Here is a 20585-nt window from a genome sequence, read left to right as displayed (position 1 = left end):
AACTGTTCAAAATCTTTGGGATGTAGCAAAGGCAGTCCTAAGAGGAAAGTATATAGCAATACAAGCCTTTCTCAAGAAACAAGAAAGGTCTCAAATACACAATCTAACCCTACACTGAAGGGATCTGGAGAAAGAACAAATAAAGCCTAAACCCAGCAGGAGAAGAGAAATAATAAAGATTAGAGCAGAAATCAATGAAATAGAAACCAAAAGAACAGTAGAACAGATCAATGAAACTAGGAGCTGGTTCTTTGAAAGAATTAATAAGATTGATAAACCCCTGGCCAGACTTATCAAAAAGAAAAGAGAAATGACCCAAATAAAATCATGAATGAAAGAGGAGAGATCACAGCCAACACTAAAGAAATACAAACAATTATAAGAACATATTATGAGCAACTATATGCCAGCAAATTAAATAATCTGGAAGAATTGGATGCATTCCTAGAGATGTATAAACTAACAAAACTGAACAAGGAAGAAGTAGAAAACCTGAACAGACCCATAACCACTAAGGAAATTGAAGCAGTAATCAAAAATATCCCAAGAAATAAGAGCCCAGGGCCAGATGGCTTCCCAGGGGTATTCTACCAAACATTTAAAGGAGAATTAATACCTATTCTTCTGAAACTGTTCTAAAAAATAGAAATAGAAGGAGAACTTCCAAACTCATTTTATGAGGCCAGCATTACCTTGATCCCAAAACCAGACAAAAACCCCATAAAAAAGGAGAACTACAGACCAATATCCCTGATGAACATGGATGCAAAAATTCTCACCAAAATATTACCTAATAGGATCTAACAGTACATTAAAAGGATTATTCACCACGACCAAGTGGGATTTATTCCTGGCCTGAAAGATTGGTTCAACATCCGCAAATCAATCAATGTGATACAATACATTAATAAAAGAAAGAACAAGAACCATATGATCCTCTCAATAGATGCAGAAAAAAGCATTTGATAAAGTACAGCATCCTTTCTTGATTAAAACTCTTCAGAGTGTAGGGATAGAGGGTACATACCTCAATATCATAAAAGCCGTCTATGAAAAACCCACAGCAAAACTCATTCTCAATGGGGAAAAACTGAGAGCTTTTCCTCTAGGGTCAGGAACATGGCAGGGATGTCCACTATCACCACTGCTATTCAGCATAGTACTAGAAGTCCTACCCTCAGCAATCAGACAACAAAAAGAAATCAAAGGCATCCGAATCAGCAAAGAAGAAGTGAAACTCTAACTTTTTGCAGATGATATGATACTTTATGAGGAAAACCCAAAAGACTCCACCCCAAAACTGCTAGAACTCATACAGGAATTCAGTAAAGTGGTAGGATATAAAATCAATGCACAGAAATCAGTTGCACTTCTATCCACCAACAACAAGATAGAAGAAAGAGAAATTAAGGAGCCAATCCCGTTTACAATTGCACCCAAAACCATAAGATACCTAGGAATTAATCTAACCAAAGAGGCAAAGAATCTGTACTCAGAAAACTATAGAATACTCATGAAAGAAATTGAGGAAGACACAAAGAAATGGAAAAAGGTTCCATGCTTATGGATTGGAAGAACAAATATTGTTAAAATGTCTATGCTATCTAGAGCAACCTACACATTTAATGCAATCCCTATCAAAATACCATCAACTTTTTTCAAAGAAATGGGACAAATAATCCTAAAATTTGTATGGAACCAGAAAAGACCCCGAATAGCCAGAGGAATGTTGAAAAAGAAAAGCAAAGCTGGTGGCATCACAATTCTGGACTTCAAGCTCTATCACAAAGCTGTAATCATCAAGACAGTATGGTACTGGCACAAAAACAGACACATAGATCAATGGAACAGAATAGAGAGCCCAGAAATGGACCCTCAACTCTATGGTCAACCAATCTTTGACAAAGCAGGAAAGAAAATCCAATGGAAAAAAGACAGTCTCTTCAACAAATGGTGTTGGGAAAATTGGACAGCCACATGCAGAAGAATGAAACTGGACCATTTCCTTACACCACACACAAAAATAGACTCAAAATGGATGAAAGACCTAAATGTGAGACAGGAATCCATCAAAATCCTTGAGGAGAACACAGGCAGCAACTTCTCCGACCTCAACCACAGCAAATCCTTCCTAGACACATCGCCAAAGGCAAGGGAAGCAAGGGCAAAAATGAACTGCTGGGACTTCATCAAGATAAAAAGCTCCTGCACAGCAAAGGGAACAGTCAACAAAACCAAAAGACAACTGACAGAATGGGAGAAGATATTTGCAAATGACATATCAGATAAAGGGCTAGTATCCAAAATCTGTAAAGAACTTCTCAAACTCAACACCCAAAGAACAAATAATCCAATCAAGAAATGGGCAGAAGACATAAACAGACATTTCTACAAAGAAGATGTCCAAATGGCCAATAGACACATGAAAAAGTGCTCAACATCACTCGGCATCAGGGAAATCCAAATCAAAACCTCAATGAGATACCACCTCACACCAGTCAGAATGGCGAAAATTAACAAGTCAGGAAACGACAGATGTTGGCGAGGATGCGGGGAAAGGGGAACCTCCTACACTGTTGATGGAAATGCAAGCTGGTGCAGCCACTCTGGAAAACAGTATGGAGGTTCCTCAAACAGTTGAAAATAGAGCTACCCGACGACCCAGCAATTGCATTACTGGGTATTTACCCCAAAGATACAAATGTAGTGATCTGAAGGGGCACGTGCACCCCAGTGTTTATAGCAGCAATGTCCACAATAGCCAAACTATGGAAAGAGCCCAGATGTCCATCAACAGATGAATGGATAAAGAAGATGTGGTATATATATACACAATGGAATATTATGCATTCATCAAAAAGATGAAATCTTGCCTTTTGCAACTACATGGATGGAACTAGAAATAAGCGAAATAAGTCAATCAGAGAAAGACAAGTATCATATGATCTCACTGATATGAGGAATTTGAGAAACAAGACAGAGGATCGTAGGGGAAGGGAGGGAAAAATGAAACAAGACAAAACCAGAGAGGGAGACAAACCATAAGAGACTCTTAACCTCAGGAAACAAACAGGGTTGCTGGAGTGGTGGGGGGTGGGAGGGATGGGGTGGCTGGGTGATAGACATTGGGGAGGGTATGTGCTATGGTGAGTGCTGTGAATTGTGTAAGACTGATGAATCACAGACCTGTACCCATGAAACAAATAATACATTAGATGTTAGTTAAAAAAAAAAAAAAAAAGAATTAAATGCTCTTTTACCTACTAACATAAGAAATTTTAAAAATATTTAAAATGCATCTTATCATTCTTAAATTTTTTTTTGCTTTATTCAGACTGAAAACAAAAGACATGCTTTCTTTTATCATTTTGAAAGGACTTCTGAGGCACCCTGCTGCCTCAGTTGGTGGAGCACACAACTCTTGGTCTCAGGGTTGTGAGTTCAAGTCCCATGCTGAGGGTAGAGATTACTTAAAAATAAAATCTTTAGGGGCACCTGGGTGGCTCAGTTGGTTAAGCGACTGCCTTCGGCTCAGGTCATGATCCTGGAGTCCTGGGATCGAGTTCCGCATCGGGCTCCCTGCTCGGCAAGGAGCCTGCTTCTCCCTCTAACCCTCTCCCCTCTCATGTACTCTCTATCTCTCTCATTCTTGCTCTCTCAAATAAATAAATAAATCTTTAAAAAAAATAAAAATAAAATCTTTAGGGCACCTGGGTGGCTCCCTCTCCCCCTGCTTGTGTTCCCTCTCTCGCTGTGTCGCTCTCTGTCAAATAAATAAATATTTTTAAAAAAGAAAAAAAATCTTTAAAAAACTAAAAAATAGGGGCGTCTGGGTGGCTCCAGAGGTTGGGCGTGCAACTCTTGGTTCTGTCTCAGGTCATGATCTTGGGTTCATGAGATCAAGCCATGTGGGGGCTCCACACTGAGCAGGGGGTCTGCTTCTCTCCTGCCCCTCCCCCCACTTGTGTGCTCTCTCACTCTTTCTCTCTAAAATAAATGGATAAATCTTTTAATAAAAAAATAAATAAATAAAAGGACTTCTCAATTTTTTAAAAAAATACTTATTTGAGGGAGAAAGATCATGTGCTAGGGGGAGGGGCAGATAGAGAAGCGGGCTCCCCACTGAGCAGGGAGCCTGTAGCTAGGCCACATCCCAGAACCCTGGGATCATGACCTGAGCTGAAGGCACATGCTTAACCCACTGAGCTACCCAGGTACCCCAGGGCTTCTCAATTTTTTAACTGTGATCTGATGAAAACATTTGACAAGCACTTCTATAAAACTGGATTACCTCAGTAGTGTATGAACCAGTCTTTAAAATCTTTAAATTTTATAAATGATTCATATTGAGTCATGAAATTTGTAATTATGAAGAAATGATAAATGAATGATTTTGACAGCCAGTAGGTCTTCAGCTGCTTGATTCATTCTTTTGATGACCATTTTTAAAAATTTATTTTATTTTTTAGAGAGAGAACAAGCACACATGTGAGCAGGGGATGGGGTGGGGAAAGGGTCAGAGGGAGAGAGAGAATCTTAAGCAGCCTCCGTGCCCAGCATGGAGCCCCACGCAGGGCTGATCTCACAACCATGAGATCACAACCTAAGCCGAAACCAAGAGTCAGACGCTCAACCAACTGAACCATGCAGGCACCTCTGATGACTATTTTTTTTTTAATTTTATTTATTTATTTGAGAGAGAATGAGAGAGAGAGCACAAGAGGGGGAGGTTCAGAGGGAGAAGGAGACTCCCTGCTGAGCAGGGAGCTCTATGCGGGACTTGATCCTGGGACTCCAGGATCATGATCTGAGCCGAAGTCAGTCACTTAACCAACCAACTGAGCCACCTACGTGCCCCCCCATTGACTATTTTAAAAAGGAATGGCCTGCTATATCCTTTTTAATTTTAGCAGTATTAAAGTAAAATTTAATATGTTAATTAAAGTTATAAATTATATTCAGTTACATTTTCTTTGAGCTTTGTTATCCTAAATTACTTTTTTACAAAGAGGTATATGTAAGTGTGTTTTCTTATCTCTGATGCTCCCACTGTTGTCTTTCAAGATAAACACAATGATGGAGAGAAGACTGCCTGCCTACAATACGCAGTGTAACACAGTTCACATACATTGTACTTCTCAAAAGCTGGGTCTTGGGCTAGGGGTAAGGAGAGAATTTGCTTTATCTGGAATAGAGAAATAACCTTACAAATGTTATGAGGTTGTTACTAGAATATTTAAATAGATGTAGCTTTTATGAAATAGCATCTTCACAGCCTCAAGCCCTAATGAAAAGTAATTAGGTAGTTGTTCAGGTGTTGACTGGGATATCTAGAAAGAAGCTGTCGGCACATACTGTCATCATTGCTTGACAATTCATTCACCTTTTTTTTTTAGGTTACACTAATTTCTCCTCTAATTTCATATGCTCCTTCTTTCAACCCTAGTCTTTCAGTAAAATTTGAGTTTGTTCTACTACTAATTATAACCAGCCTTATAGACTCCCTGGGACAATGCCCTATTTCTTCTATTCTTGTTCCTCCTCTGCCAGAACCCACCTCATAATCCAAAATTCATTTGAATGTGGAAAGTATCCATATTTTGCAGGTAGCTCTATATCAGTCAGCTCTATTTAACCTTAGCTTCTGTCTCTTTGCAAAGAATAAGACCTTAATTCTGAATTTAATGAGATGGGTTTCTCCCTTTCTGGTCAACCATGTGAATAAGTCTACTTTTTGAAATTACTGTAAAATCATCAAAAGTTGGTTGTTACTTTTTCACTTGTTGGTTTCCTAATCATTTTACGTAATGAGGCATTTTCATGACAGTTCTTAGTTTTCTGGTGTGTTCTGTTACCTGCTTCAAAATAAACTCTTGTGTGTTAGGTACACTCCCTGCAGTTACAGAGGAATGGAAGAGAGACTACCTCACGGCAGCATGTCACGACTGACGGATCACTCGAGGCACAGTAGCTCTCACCGGCTCAATGAACAGTCCCGACATAGCAGCATCAGAGACCTCAGTAATAATCCCATGACTCACATCACCCACGGTACCAGCATGAATCGGGTTATTGAAGAAGATGGAACCAGTGCTTAAATTGTCCGAAGGTGGAAAACTTGCGCTATTTAAAAAGCAGACTTTATTCTTTGCCTTTGCTTGACTGATTGCTGTAACTCACTGTTATCATGCTTTCAGTCAGGTGCAGATTGTGTCCATTGGAAAAGTAAACTTTTACTTTTTATATTGCATCAAACTTGGAACATCAAGGCATCAAAAATGCTAATAATTATACCATCACATAAATAATTCTTATTTCTAGGTTATGAAGAGATAATTATTTGTCTGGTAAGCATTTTTATAAACCCACTTATTTTATATTTAGAAAAACCCTAAATGTGTGGTGACTGCTTTGTAGTGAACTTTCATATGATATCAACTAGTTGTGAGATAACATTCTGGTAGTTGTATTAATAAGACGAAATTTCAGAATTAAGGAAATTTTCTATGCAAGGCTTATTTCTCAGATGAATAGTTGGACTTTGTAGTTTTCTTTCCACTAAGTGAAGAAGAACTATGTTTTTAAACTGTCGGAGAATTTGATAAATCAGCAAGGGTATTTTAGCTAATAGGATATAAGATCAGCAGAAGAATCTGAATAGTCTACTGAAGGCTCTTTAAAAATTCTATCAAAATAATCTTCATCCAGAGACATACAGGATTAGGATTTGCAATGGAATAAAAGGCGGAGATGGACATTTTTTCTCTATAATTGTGCTCTTTATTACTTTTGTAAATATTACTTTTACTGGCTATGTTTTTATAACTTAACCATATGCATGGTGGAAGAAGTTTAATTTGTAGTCATCTTTTCCCATGTAGTAGTATTGATTCACAGAGAACTTCATGTTCAGATCTGTTCCATGGAGGCATGTAATAAGAGAAACATCACACATTATAAACTTTTTTGTGGGAATCACAATTACAAAATGGCAAAATGTTTTCTCTATATTCTTTGTTGTAGTTTTCTACAGTGAGATGTGATCTTGCCAAAGCCACCAGATCGTGGTACCCAGGCCCCTCCTATCAGTGACTTGATTGTCTGCATTTGCATTGCCCAGTAGCCATTAGGCTACAGCTTTTTGCCCCACGTTCTTGTTTTCAGACTCTGGATCTTTGTTTTTTACAGTTGAAATATATATAAACTAAGTCCAAAGTGGTGATTGAGGTATTTGAAAATCATTGTAACTAAATGAAGCATGATTAGTCTTGCTGTGAAGTATAATATTTAGTCTTACCAATATCAATTCAAAAATGTTTGACATTTTGTCGTGTACTGTTTAAACAATTTACAATAAAAACTGCAAACTTTATTAGGCATGAAATTGCTTAGAAGGGAAAGAAAAATTGTGGAAAATGCTGGATGTGTTTTATAGAAAAGCGTATTTAAAAAGTTGTCCTCAGCCCTGACTATAGATAAGAATCCCTTGCGGAACTTCTGATGCTCAACACCTTCCTCTCATTCAGAGGAGAATTAGTAGGTTTTTTTAAAAAGCTTTCTAGGTGATTCTGATCTGCAGCCAGGCTGCAGGCTGTTTCAAACTAACTTGCCGCCTGATAATGAGCTGATGGCATCATATTATATCACATAAATATCTAGCTGGACTCAATGTTGTGCTTTTGTATCATCACCTGATATACAACTTTTCTTCATTTTATTGTCCATTATAAATGTGGAATTTGGGGCCCCACCCCTAAAGATTCATATTCAGTAAGTAAAGTCCAATTTTAAAGTCTGTAGTTCTAAAAATACTACAGGTGATTCTTAATGCAGGTAATCCAAGAATCACACTTGGGAAAATATTCCAGGACTCTAGAGAGGCCTGGCTTTGTCATACGCCAGTTTTGTCACCTTTAACAAGTAAATTTCTCTGAGCCTCAGTTCCCTTGTTTATAAATGAAGATAGAAAATAAGTACCTACCTCACAAAGTTGTCAAATGGGGATCACATGAAAAATCATATGAAAGCTTTTTGAAAACTGTAAAGCATTATGAAATATAAGGGATTAAGATTATTAAGGATTTAACGGGGCGCCTGGGTGGCTCAGTCGGTTAAGCGACTGCCTTCGGCTCAGGTCATGATCCTGGAGTCCCGGGATCGAGTCCCGCATCGGGCTCCCTGCTCAGCAGGGGGTCTGCTTCTCCCTCTGACCCTCCCCCCTCTCATGCTCTCTCTATCTCATTCTCTCTCAAATGAATAAATAAAATCTTTAAAAAAAAAAAGATTATTAAGGATTTAAGAGATTTGTTTGAGGGCTACTGTAGTACATTCCTTGACATGTGTTTAATTCATGTGTACTTTTTTCCTCTCCTTTAAAATAAAAAATACCAAGAAATTAGGTGTTGAAAAAAAAGGCTTTCATCAAGTACAAAAATCAGTTTTCTGATAATTTGTATGTCATATTTTTTCAAAGTACGTATGTCTTATTGTTTATGATTAGCTCTTTATAGAACATATTTGAACATTTAGCCCCAAAGCATTTTTCTTTTTCCTCTGTCTTCATCGTCTTTCTCCTTGGAACTGGAGTTAGTACTAGATAGGCAGACTCTAATTTCCCTCATAACTGACAATTAGTAAACCTTTCCTCTGAAGGCCAAATTTACAACAACTCATTTATGCAGTAACTTAGTAATTCATAAGGCTTTTTTTCTGAGAATCTCCCCTGAGAACAGCATGAGGACCAAAACAAACATTCAGAAACAAAAATAAGTTAAAATAGAAGGTACCAGTTTGAGCTCAAAGATGTTGTCATCCATCGCCATCTGCATTATATTATCAATTGCCAAAATGTTAATTGATTTTCTTGTACAAGTAGGCCAAGTGTAGACAGTTATGAATATCTTAACTTTGTGCTCCCTGTTTTTTATATATGCATTTTATCTTCTTTGTTAAACTCACTGTCAGCATATATGTAAATGCTATGTTGACATTTCAGTTACTTTAAGTATCTTAATTTTGCTCCACAAAATTTATTTAATATCATCAATGCATCGTTTTAGATACAGTATTTAGTTTGGGTCATGTTATTTATCAAACTGGTGCTTTAAATTAAGAATTTTTTTTAAGAAACAGTTAAAGAACTATGGCAAACCAGCAATTTCAAAGTCTCAGTTCCTTTAAACCAACTTGAACAAGTTGGGACAGCTTTCTTACCATCTGTTTAACTTTAATTTGTGTTTTGATTGGCATGTGATAATGTTTAGTATTTTATTTATACAGCTGACAACTGAGAAAATAATAGTTCTCTCTAAAATGTTAATATATAATCAAGAGGCTTTCAAAAAGTACTTCGATTTCACCAATACTGTTTAACTTGTTCAATAATTAAAGCAAAAGATAATATTAAGCTCAAAACAATAATTGGTTTCAAAGAAAAATTGATTAATCACAACTACAAAGTGCTTAGTATATAGTAGGTTTTTCAATAAATATTTATGAATGAACAACACATGTCATAAAACTCACTTTTAGCCTTAGTAGTGAGATTCTCACCTCAAAGGAATTTGAAGGATCTAAATTTAAATTGAGTGAAATGAAGTCTCTGCTTTACCAGAATAACATGTGGCAAGTAATAAATACGTAACTTGCACAAGAAATATATACACAAACTTGTACCAACACTTTATTAATTTTAAAAGGTGAATAGCAATTCTTAGAAGTATTTAAGCTCTTGTTGGTTTTATGTTAAGTTAGATCTTTGTAGACTAGTTGGGTAAATGAACATTCAAGCAAACCTTTATTAGTAATGATTTTCAGCTTCTTAGAGCAGATGTATGAAAATTCTAAGAATCTCTTTAATTTAGAAAAAATTTACTACGTTTTAGCCTACCTCATTAGTTTCTTTGTGATAAGAGCTGGATATAACAAGTTGTAACTATCTTGGTGGGGCTATATCCCTGTGATATAAAAGGAACTACTTAAAAAAAAATTTTAGTGGATCATTGGCCAGAGCTTAGAAAACAGTAACATACCAAAATTTCATTATGATGATATTTATACTGCTTTTGACATGCCAAAGCTATATTTACATATTACCACTTGGATGACTTACATAGTCTAGTGCAGTGAAAATTCCATTAGGCTTGGAATTCAGAGACCCATAATTATGATGTGAGCTGGACAGGTCATTTAGTCTCCCATTTCTTCAGTCTAAAATGAGGATAAGGTAATTTTTGGTCCCCAAACCTACCTCACTGGACTTTGGTTGTAAGGATCAAATGAGATAACATGTGTTATCGTGCTCTGTAACCTGTAAATGGCTCTACAGATATTATTTGTTTTTGTTAGAACTTGGGGGTTATAGAAAACAAGGATATGGTCTTCAGTAGTATTTAGCAGCAACAACAAAGTAGGCAATTAGACCATTATTCGTTTGGTATAATCTTTGAGTCAACAATTCAATTAACCTTTTAAAAATGAGGTTCTTTTTCAAGAGTAGCTATGCCCTTAAACTGTGTTAGCTGTTTAATATATGTATAACAGAGCATGATCTCAAATTTATACAGTTAAATTTGTAGGTCACTCTCAACAGGAATTTGGGGATCTCCATTATATTTTTCTTCTGATATGAAATTATATAAATTGACTCCATTGAAACAAGAAAAATATAAACAGTATAGACCCTATAACTTTTTTTCCTTTGAGGACTTTCATCTGCCTAATTCTTTCTGATTAAGAACAAATTTTAAAAAGTTAATAACCATAACTTGATATTCATCATGGCAAAACTTTAAATTTTAAGTTGTAACATTATCTTAATTGTCTGTTTGTATATATAATTTTTTAAACCTACATAAAGTAAGGATTTTGCCATTCTTTTCCACACATCAACACACAAAAGAGCATTTTTATGGAACCTAGATTTACAAAGGAATTCATGATTCTTCTAAACTTATGCCTTTTCAGATTAAAATAAAGTGTTCGTAGTCAATCCATTTGTTTCCCAGTAGCCGCATTTATACATTATTCTTAAGTCATTTCTGTTTTATATGAAAAGAATTACATTGACATCTCTTCATAATTTAGTTTTTTTTGTTCCAGTGATATGAGGGGGAAAGGAATAGGAGGACTAAGCAACCTTACCCTTTATCTGACTGTACACAGTCTCCTGGGATTTTTTTCTAATTTTAATCCTATATTTCTTTAATAGTCAAACTGATACAGGATTATAATTTTCTCCCAAGATCCAAAATCTTCTAGGAAAGAAAATGTTACGGTCCACCTAAAACCAGCCATTTCTTGGACATTCCCATTTGGTTGATTTGCAGAGATTTAATATAATAAGTTAATAGTTATTCCATGATCTCTAATTAGAAAATAAAATTTTGTTGCCATAAAGATAAAAGAAAGTAAAGTGTCACTTATATTTTAGTCAAATCCCACACCGATACATTACTTCCTACAAAAGAGAGTAGTTCAGTCTTTTTAAATGCATTAAAGAATAGTTCCCTTCAGATTATCTTTTTTAAATGATCATTTATCTCAGGACATCTATTGTGTCCTTTCTTGGACATTTTCATTGGTATGCTAGCATTGCTCTTAATTTATTCTCATTTTATTGGCTACTGTCACCAGTTTTCCCTGATAAATAAGTTTTTTACTTTGTAATAATTCAGAATTTGAAGATTCAGTGTTCTGTTGTGGTAATTACCATTTACTAGTAACTTTAGTATTTATAAGACAATGATATTTTTCAGTTTGTTATTTTATCATATTTCCTGAAGTAGGGTGAACTACTTTATTATTATTGTTGTAGCAGCCCTAAGGTTTTTGTTATATATTAAGTCAGCTTGTGTATATTGCTAACTTGCAAATATTTCTTTGTGTTGTGCTTATTGACTTAAGAGAAAAACTTTAGAGTTTCATAATTTCTGTTTTCTGAATTGGCAGATTTCTTTCCCTAATGCTTAGTACCAATGCATTATGTTATTTTTTAAATACCACAGAATTTTGAGTCAGGAGACCTGATTTCTAGTATTGCCTCTGTTTTCAATGAGCTTTGTAACTTTGAAATTTTACCTCTTGGGACCTCAGGTTTTCTCATCTGTAAATGAAAGAAAACAAGGGGCTTAGATTAGGTAGTGTTTCAAATTCCACCTGCCTGTAATTTGGTTGTCCCTTACCATTTTGTAGTCATTATTCTGGCTTACTTTTATCCTTGTTATTCTTCCCATGAACTATATTTACTAGGTCAGCCTGTACTGTTAATGCAATCTATACTTAAATTGTTAGGATTCAGATATATTATTAACTTCGTTTTCCAGTTATGATTTTGAGTAATTTTAAGGAGGAAATTATATTACAGATAATAAAAGTTTAAAGAAATAAAAGTGAAAGAAAGGTTACAAATAATTGACATGATCTTTTTTTTTTCCCCATAGGAAAAGTCTCCTAAAGCACCAACATAAGCACCTTAAAACTGATATACAGGAGAAAAATGACATAAAATTTTGTGGTGTTTCTCTTAAATATGAATATAGCTAGTTAGCCTAAACTTTAAACAAAATGTATTCATGATAAAATTAGTGAACAAAGCAGTGACAGCACTGGCCCATATAGCTAATTTAAAAGCTCTCAGGTTTTACCAACATTAAAATGATTATAAAATATAAAAGTCATTTCAGAGGAGTGGATTGAAATTTTTCTGCTCAATAATTATTCTTAAAATGTTCTTAGATTCATTGAATAAGTATAGTTGCCAGATTGCCATGAGCAATGTCCTGCTCTAAATTATTAGAGATAAATGTGGTTATTTTTAATTTTTTTCTGGCTATGCAGAAGATGTTTTCATAAAGCCTCCTTAACTATCTAATAGGATGTAGAGATTCCATTAGTACCATCTCTCAGCAGAGTTCTCTTGTACATTTGTGTTCTCTGAGAACCAGGCCAAGGAGGTTCCTGTTACTTTTAAAGATCTTTGTCTTTCGCTGATTATCTGCATTAGCTCATATCAACCTATTGAACACAGTGGTCTATAGATTTATAATCAAGGTATTGGGTTTGGTGTCTGATGGGTAGGGAAGAATAATGGAAAGTTGATGTAGGAAAATGTACTGGTTTCTGATGTGTTCTTTGGCTATGCTTGATTCCTTGTCTTTGGTCAGTTCACTGTATCAGATAACTTTCCTGGCTTCCAGAAATTAAATTAGATGACCAGGTTCTCTCATTTAGGCATAGCTATGTTACAATATTATTTTGTAATTGCCCGTACAGGAAAAAAAAAAACAAAACCTCTATTTTCAGTTCTCTGGCTCTGCATGTTTTGTTACTACATTTGTTAAACTTGAATCTGAGGTCCCAACATTTCATTGAAGATTTTCTGGGTTTCGATAATGGGAGATTCTGTAAGATAAAGCAGATAATCCTAGCGTGATTTAATTTATATTTATCCATCCACCATTTTTCTATTTCTCTAACTACTTCTCCCCTCCCCAGTTTTGAAAAGAACATTTATAATTGTCTTCCTTTACTCCCTTAGCCCTGCCTCAGATAATTTTTCCCTGAACTACTCCTGTCGGTAGAAACATTTAATAAGAAATAATTCTATATTTCTGGGATAAAATCAACACAAGTTCTTTACATTGAACTGAGGTGAATATGTACTTGAAAATACTGTATTTTCTTTATATGTGAACTTAAAATTATTTTTTTTAATCATAAAAAGGATTCTCTCATTTTGAAAATATTAGTCTGGAAGTTCTCTTGTCATCAGGTGCTATCTCAGCCTTTGCTGTGAGTTATCAGAGTAAATCTGAATTCTTTATCATTCATCTTTTTAAAAAAAATTAACTTCTCTAGAATTATTCCATTTCACATATCTTTAACACCAACTTCAACTTTTCTGCTTTTTTTTCAAATGCAAAATTTTATTTTTGAGAGTTTTATTTTTTCATTGAAGTTTCAAAGTATTACATATTGTGAAGGAGTGACTGCAGTTTAGACATTTACTTTGGTACGATAAAGATATTACCACCACCATTGATTTCCCCAGCCCCAAAAAGAGAAGTTCATTTGACACTCAAAAGCTATTAAATTGTCTTATTTTTGTTATTTGAAAGAGCTATGGAAACTGTTTCTTCTAATTTAAAATTGTTTAACTTAGAAAATACTGACTTTGCTGTATTTTAATCTGATAGTGAATTTAGGGGATTATTTATATAAATATATGTGTCTATAATTAATAATAGCTATTAGTTATTTCACTGTCTATAATATGTGATACCTGAAGCTCACTTTTACTTAATGTGAGCTTGTATGTGTGTGTGTGTGTGTGTGAGCCTTTGTTTTGTCTTGTTTTCTTAGTGTATATTAGGTTATTATAGTCATCTCAGCAGAAAACCCTTTGTAGGTGGCCTGATTCTCAGAAAAAAACGGTTTAAGGAGATATATACTGTCATCATAGTTGAATAGTATTATTCTGAACTCTGTGAAATTGCTGGTTTTGTTTGTCAAAAGTGATCAAATGTTTGCAATTTCATAATACATATTCAAGAAGGAAGCAAACAAACGATCTTTTAGAACAAGTATATTGACTTCCCATTCCAACTCCTCTTATCAACCTATCAGTGACTTTATGAAGGAGATGCAAACCGTAGATAACCACAGGAAATTTCTCCTTTGTTTTGTAGTTAAATTGCTTAGTTTTAAAGATATTTAAACAAAATGATTGTAGTAATTGAAGCAGATACCTTTTGGGAATATGTAAGTTACATAAAAACTTTCAGATCCCAGGAGATTATCATATATCAATTGATTAGTCTGTAAATATCATTTAGAGGCAAAATAAGTACCCCCCCACACACACACACAATGTGTACAATGAACTCAAATTTTGCTAGCCATAGAATTTCACCTTCTTGGTAGGCCTTCTAAAATAATGAATACTATTGAATATACTAAAAGTATATGAATTTAAAAATGCATGTAAAAAATATGAAGCTCCTCCACAGGAAACTCAGAATTTTAGAAGAGCTATTATCTTAGAGGTTGTAAATTGGATTGTTCTAAACTCACACTACTTCTCTTCATATAAATATTATTATTATGAATAATAAGGGCAACAGATTAGCCAACAAGAGCTGATCTAGTGTACTCCATATTAATCTAGATGTCTCAGTTTTAGATATACTTTTATAGTGGAGAAAGTTGATTTGGATCTCTCAATAACCGCTTGGTACACTTCTTTCTAGTGATACCCTGAGCCCTGCCCAGGTACATACTCTCTCCATCTGACCTATTCCTCAAATGCTACATTGCTCAAGCCCTTCCTACCTGCCTTCTATCCCTAGTTTTCCTTATCAATACTTCTGAAGTATAATCTATCTTCAAGTGTTAAGAAGAAGGAAATTTGCTTTAATTCATGTTCAAGTGTTAGTGACTATAGCCCTTTTATTCCTCTTAAAGATAAATCTGCATTAAAGACAAACACATTGCTATTAACACAAATTACTATCAATTAGAATATTAAGCTTTTGAGGCAAGAAATACCATTAAGTGACCTAACTTGGGAATCTCTTTCTCTTTCCCTGAACCCATGTGATGTCTGAAAGTGCTGTATATCTTCAGTGACCTTGAGGAGGGGAGCTAGTCATTAGATCTTTGGGTCATTGAAGTCAGGGCCTTGCTGATCCTCTGTTTTTCAGTTCGAGAGCTACATCAGAAGCATTTTAGATATCCATCACGCACACTCTTAAGACTTTGTATTTCAGTCTCAGTTTTTTCTACCATCCAGCTAGGCCTATCTTCCATCTCTGCTCATTTAGTATAGAAAAATATCTTTCCTCATTTTACTATTAACATGACCACCACCTCCTCCTCTTTTCAAGAGATACAAAGGTAGAAACAATATGCCTTTTTCATTATTTAAAAAAACTATCATTTTTAAACACCTGGCACTTGGCAATTTAGTTTTCAAATGGTATTCTGAATTAAATTGATGAGGTGATTCTAAAATTGATTCTAAAATCTTAATCTTGCTTTTATCATATAAGCATCTAGTTAGAAAGTGTTTATGCTAAAGACTTGTATTTTGTGGCATTAGTTCTTCATGTTTCTTTTTTAGGTATTTAAAATTGTTCATTCATTTCTGAGTGAGTGGGAAAGTTACTGTTGTTGAGATATGTATAGGGCAAGTGCACTTGATTAGAGCATGAACTGTACTTTCACATTAGCTGGATGTGCTTTGCACTCTGCTCTTGTAGATTTATTTTGTTTACAGTAGACTGATATCAGTTTTTGTAAATGTTTTTACTTAGCACTTTAACTGTGAGTGTACAAACTGATTTTAAATGTAGTGGTTGTATATTTTGGTTATAAATTGGAAATTTTTAATAAAATTAAATAATTTGTTCTTTATTTTGTCATTAGTACCTGATTGCATATAATTTTATTATGTCATCTTCTAGACTGTTTAACATGTTACACTGTTATTTTTTAATTAGGTTTCATATTTTATATTCTAATATTACTAACATTTTTCATTTATAATAACATAGAATTCACATTGTTCTGGAATATAGAAATATATAAATGAAAACCATCCAGTGTCCTATCTCACTTATACTTATTTTGTCAATATAGATAAGACCCATCTCTAATTATTGTTATATCCTCCTTACATAACACAACTGGGCACATAATAGGGGTTTGATAAATATCTATTGATACAAATGAAAAATATTCATATCAATAGGAAATCCTACCTGCATAAACAAATCAGTTGATTTTTTTTCATGCAAAGGAAGGCAAACCAGAATTTAAACTATTAGAGTTCTTTGCCTGGATCATACAGCCTTTAGTTGGAAGGGACCTTAGAAATCATAAGGTCTAACTTCCAACCCAGTGCAAAAATCCTTCAAAACCATCTTTTGTAAGCCTCTGCTTCAATAATTTCAGTAACAGGAAGCTCACTACTCTGTAAGGCTTTCCATTCCATTTTGAGGCTGCTCTAATTGTAATAAAAGGTTTGCATCTATTGAGTGGAAAATGCATTTCTTTGTTACCTTCATACATGGGTACTGCTCTACAGATATACAACAGTTCTCTCACAGGACTATTTTCCAGACATTTGAGAAAAGGTATGCTGTTTTCTCCAAATCTTTTCTATAGGCAAAATATGTCCAATTCTCAGGGTGCCTGGGTGCTACTTCAGCTCACGGTCCTGGGATCGAGCCCCACTTCAGGCTCCCCACTCAGCAGGGAGTCTACTTTTCCCTCTCCCTCTGCCCCTTCCCCACCCATGCTCTCCTTCTCTCTCTCTCTCTCAAAAAAATCTTTAAAAAAACCAAACATGTCCTATTCTGCAATTTGTGTCCTATTTTTCAGTTTTCCCATGACTTCCTATCAGACCCTAGTTGTTCGCTTCCAAAAGACTCCAGTTGTGAATATTCCTCTTAAAGTTTCCATAGCACTGAACACGTATCTCCAGATTCTGTAAAACCAGTGAAGAATCCAGTGTACACTATATTCTGTACACTATTACTTCTATTAAGTTTTTCACAGAAGAATGGGGTAACTCTTACTAACCTCCTGGCAGTTTATTTCTAAGCTGAACCATTTATTAAGATGGGAAAATATCTTAAATTATAGTTTTTTGGCTGCTAAATTAGGGGGGGAGTATTTTTTTTTTTTTTGAGTGTTTTGTTTTACGTTGATCGTTAGCTAACTACACAAATTTTGATCATTAACAGTTTGAGTACTAATCATAGTGTATGTGCCGGGGTACATAGATGCACATGCATACACTTTCTTCATCGGTAAAATAAAACTGTTGGACTAAGCCATTGGTTTTTAGCCATGGGATCCTTTTGTCAAATAGTATTTGTGGTCTCAGTACATAAAACAGATAAAAGCAGACTTCTGTTTCAAGAGAAAGTGGTGCCTGAAATCCTAATTATTTGACCTAGCCCTCTTATCTCTCTCTCTACTACAGCATCCTTGAATCACCTAGATGGAACTCTTAAGAGCTCAAAGAACCCACTTTGTAAATTGTAAAATCATTCTATATCTTGACTATGGTTGTGGTCACACATAAATGTGATAAAACTGCACAGAACTATACACATACACAAATGAGTGCTTATAAAACTGGTGAAATCTATATAAAATAGATGGATTGTATCTATGCCAATTTCTCAATTTTGATATTGTACTACAGTTACAAAAAATGCTACCATTGGGGGAAACTGGGTGTGGCTATTATTTCTTAAAACTGCATGTAAATCTATAATTATCTCAAAAAGTTTAATAATTTTTTTAAATTAGTACATTAAGTGATCTGTAGGTACCTTCTAACATTCTACCATTAATGCCCCATTCATTTCCTAGCTGTCTTTTTCTTTCTATTAATTCTAAAGAGCCTATTAGAATTCATTTTGAGGAGACTCTTGGTGAATGAATGTCACTTACCCAGGAATCCTTCGGTTCTTGTTTGGCCCTCCTAATTTAATGTTCTCACATGAAAACAAGAACCTCCTAATGTGCTTCATACATTTTGCCTGTTCCCATTCCCCTTCTTCCTCTAAGGTTCCCAGGAGCAACAATCAGAAATCAAATTGCTCAGCACCCCATACTTTGAGTGTGGTGAGCAGAATAATGGCCCCCCAAAATGTCCACTCCCTAATTCCCAGAAACTGTGAATGTGTTATTTTCTTGGCAAAAGGGAGTTGGCAGATGTATTTAAAGTTACAGACCTTGAGATGGAGAGATTATCCTGGATTATTCATGTGAGCCCAATCTAATCACCTGAGTCCTTAGAAGCAGAGAACTCTTTCCAGCTGTGGTCAGGGAAACTGACAAGGGGTGAAGGGTAAGAGTGATGCAACATGAGAAGGACTTAACCCACCATTGCTGGCTTTAAAGATAGAGGAAGGAGGCCATGAGTGAGGAATGTGGGTGGCCTCTCAAAGTTGGGAATGGCTTTCAGCTGACAGCCAACAAGAAAACATAGATCTCAGTGCTACAGTAGCAGGGGACTAAATTCTGCCAACAACTAGAATGAGCAAGGAAATTAATATTCCTCTAACATCTCCAGAAACTACTGACATCTTCATTTTAGACCCATGAGACCCATGTCAGACTTCTGACCTACAGAGATAATAAATTTGTGTTGCTTAAGCCCCTAAATTTAGGGTAATTTGTTACAGCAGGATTCAAAAACTAATAAACTGAGCCTCATACCCCCACATCTGCGGAGTGTAGGCAGTGAACAAATGAGTAATGGAAAATTGCCCAAGATGTCCATTAAGAATCAGAAGCATTTCAGGGAGCTGGCGAGTTGCCTGAAACAGACTGTTGTGGGTGGAGACAGGTTGGAGGTATTGAGAAATAAGAGCAATCAGTCCCTGGTGCCTTTCTTCCTATTCTCTCTCTTTTCTTCATTTTTCTCATTAATTTTTCACTTTTCATATATTCCCATTCCTGCTCTTATCCTCTCTTCCATCTGTTCCTCCTCTTTACAACTCTGCTCTTCATTTTTCTCTGTTAATCAAGTATATGTTTTTATCAACTCCACATTCCCACCCATTTGTCAGAAGGAGATAAGAAGAATATGCCTTGGGAAAATAAAGAGATTTTCAAGTGTGCCAAGTAGTCAAAAGATCAAGAAACATAGCTTTATCACTTGGTCTCTGGGTACCCCAGAGCAACACACATACACAAAAGAGGGTTATATACAAATTCATTTATTCTAAACAACAACAACAAAAAACTAAGCAGGCACTCACAAATATTTGAAAATAACAAAAGCTTTTTGCTAGGGTACTCTCTTCTATTCTGCAGCTGAAGAATTATGCTGAGTGCTTTTCACTTATTTCTGTAGACAGCTCAAAACTAAAGACCCTAAGGGGCTAATAGAAAGTTCACCAACTTCAAATAATATTAGATGACCTACTGTACAGTAATAAATACAATAGAAGCATTTAAACTAACATCACATGAGGTGAATCAACGAACATGTATATTTTTAAGAATTTTTTGGCACCAGATTTGTTAGAAAGTGTTTGCTGAAGGGGTCCCTGGGTGGCTCAGTTGGTTAAGCATAGGACTCTTGATTTTGGCTCAGGTCATGACCTCAGGGTCGTGAGATCGAGCCCTGCCTCGAGCCCCAGATGGAGCCCTGCATCCTGATGGAGCCTGCATCAAGGCTCCATGCTCAGCACGGAGTCTGCTGGAGATGTTCTCTCTCTCTGCCCCTCCCCCCCTTGCTCTCCCTCAAATAAACAAATCTTTAAAAAATGATGTTTCATATTTCTGGGAGCATTCAATAGCATGCATGCATTCATTCATTTATTTAGTAAATACTCATTTGTTTACCTACTCCTTACCAGGCAGTGAGTAAGACACCAGGAATTCAAAGAAGAAAATCACACAGTTTATACTCTTGCAAAGTTCGCGCTCTAGTGAGAAGTACTTTTAAACACCTGAGTACTGGTGTGTCCAAAGTGTTATGCAAGCACAAATGTGGAAGACGTTTCTTCTGCCATGAAGACTGGGCATACAGAGAACTTGATGGAATATGAAAGATTTAG

The 20585-nt window shown here is 35.4% G+C and overlaps 1 protein-coding gene across 3 annotated transcripts in view; it reads left to right on the top strand.

Moving 5' to 3' along the window:
• Positions 1 to 9086, top strand: part of FZD3 (frizzled class receptor 3) — a 94826-nt gene extending 85740 nt beyond the window's left edge. For all 3 annotated transcript variants that reach the window (XM_045880080.3, XM_064585332.1, XM_064585333.1), the window contains one exon: positions 5885 to 9086. In XM_045880080.3, coding sequence (XP_045736036.1) covers positions 5885 to 6098 — 214 coding nt within the window. In that variant the 3' untranslated portion in view covers positions 6099 to 9086. The remainder of the gene's footprint in view (positions 1 to 5884) is intronic.
• The last annotated feature ends 11499 nt before the right edge of the window (positions 9087 to 20585 follow it).

This window comes from Mirounga angustirostris, unplaced genomic scaffold (assembly GCF_029215605.1).
Source record: "Mirounga angustirostris isolate CCGP_5_RB_7025 unplaced genomic scaffold, mMirAng1.0.hap1 SCAF_2, whole genome shotgun sequence".
Classification (NCBI taxonomy): Eukaryota; Metazoa; Chordata; class Mammalia; order Carnivora; family Phocidae; genus Mirounga; species Mirounga angustirostris.
This window is presented reverse-complemented; position numbering and strand designations above follow the sequence as displayed.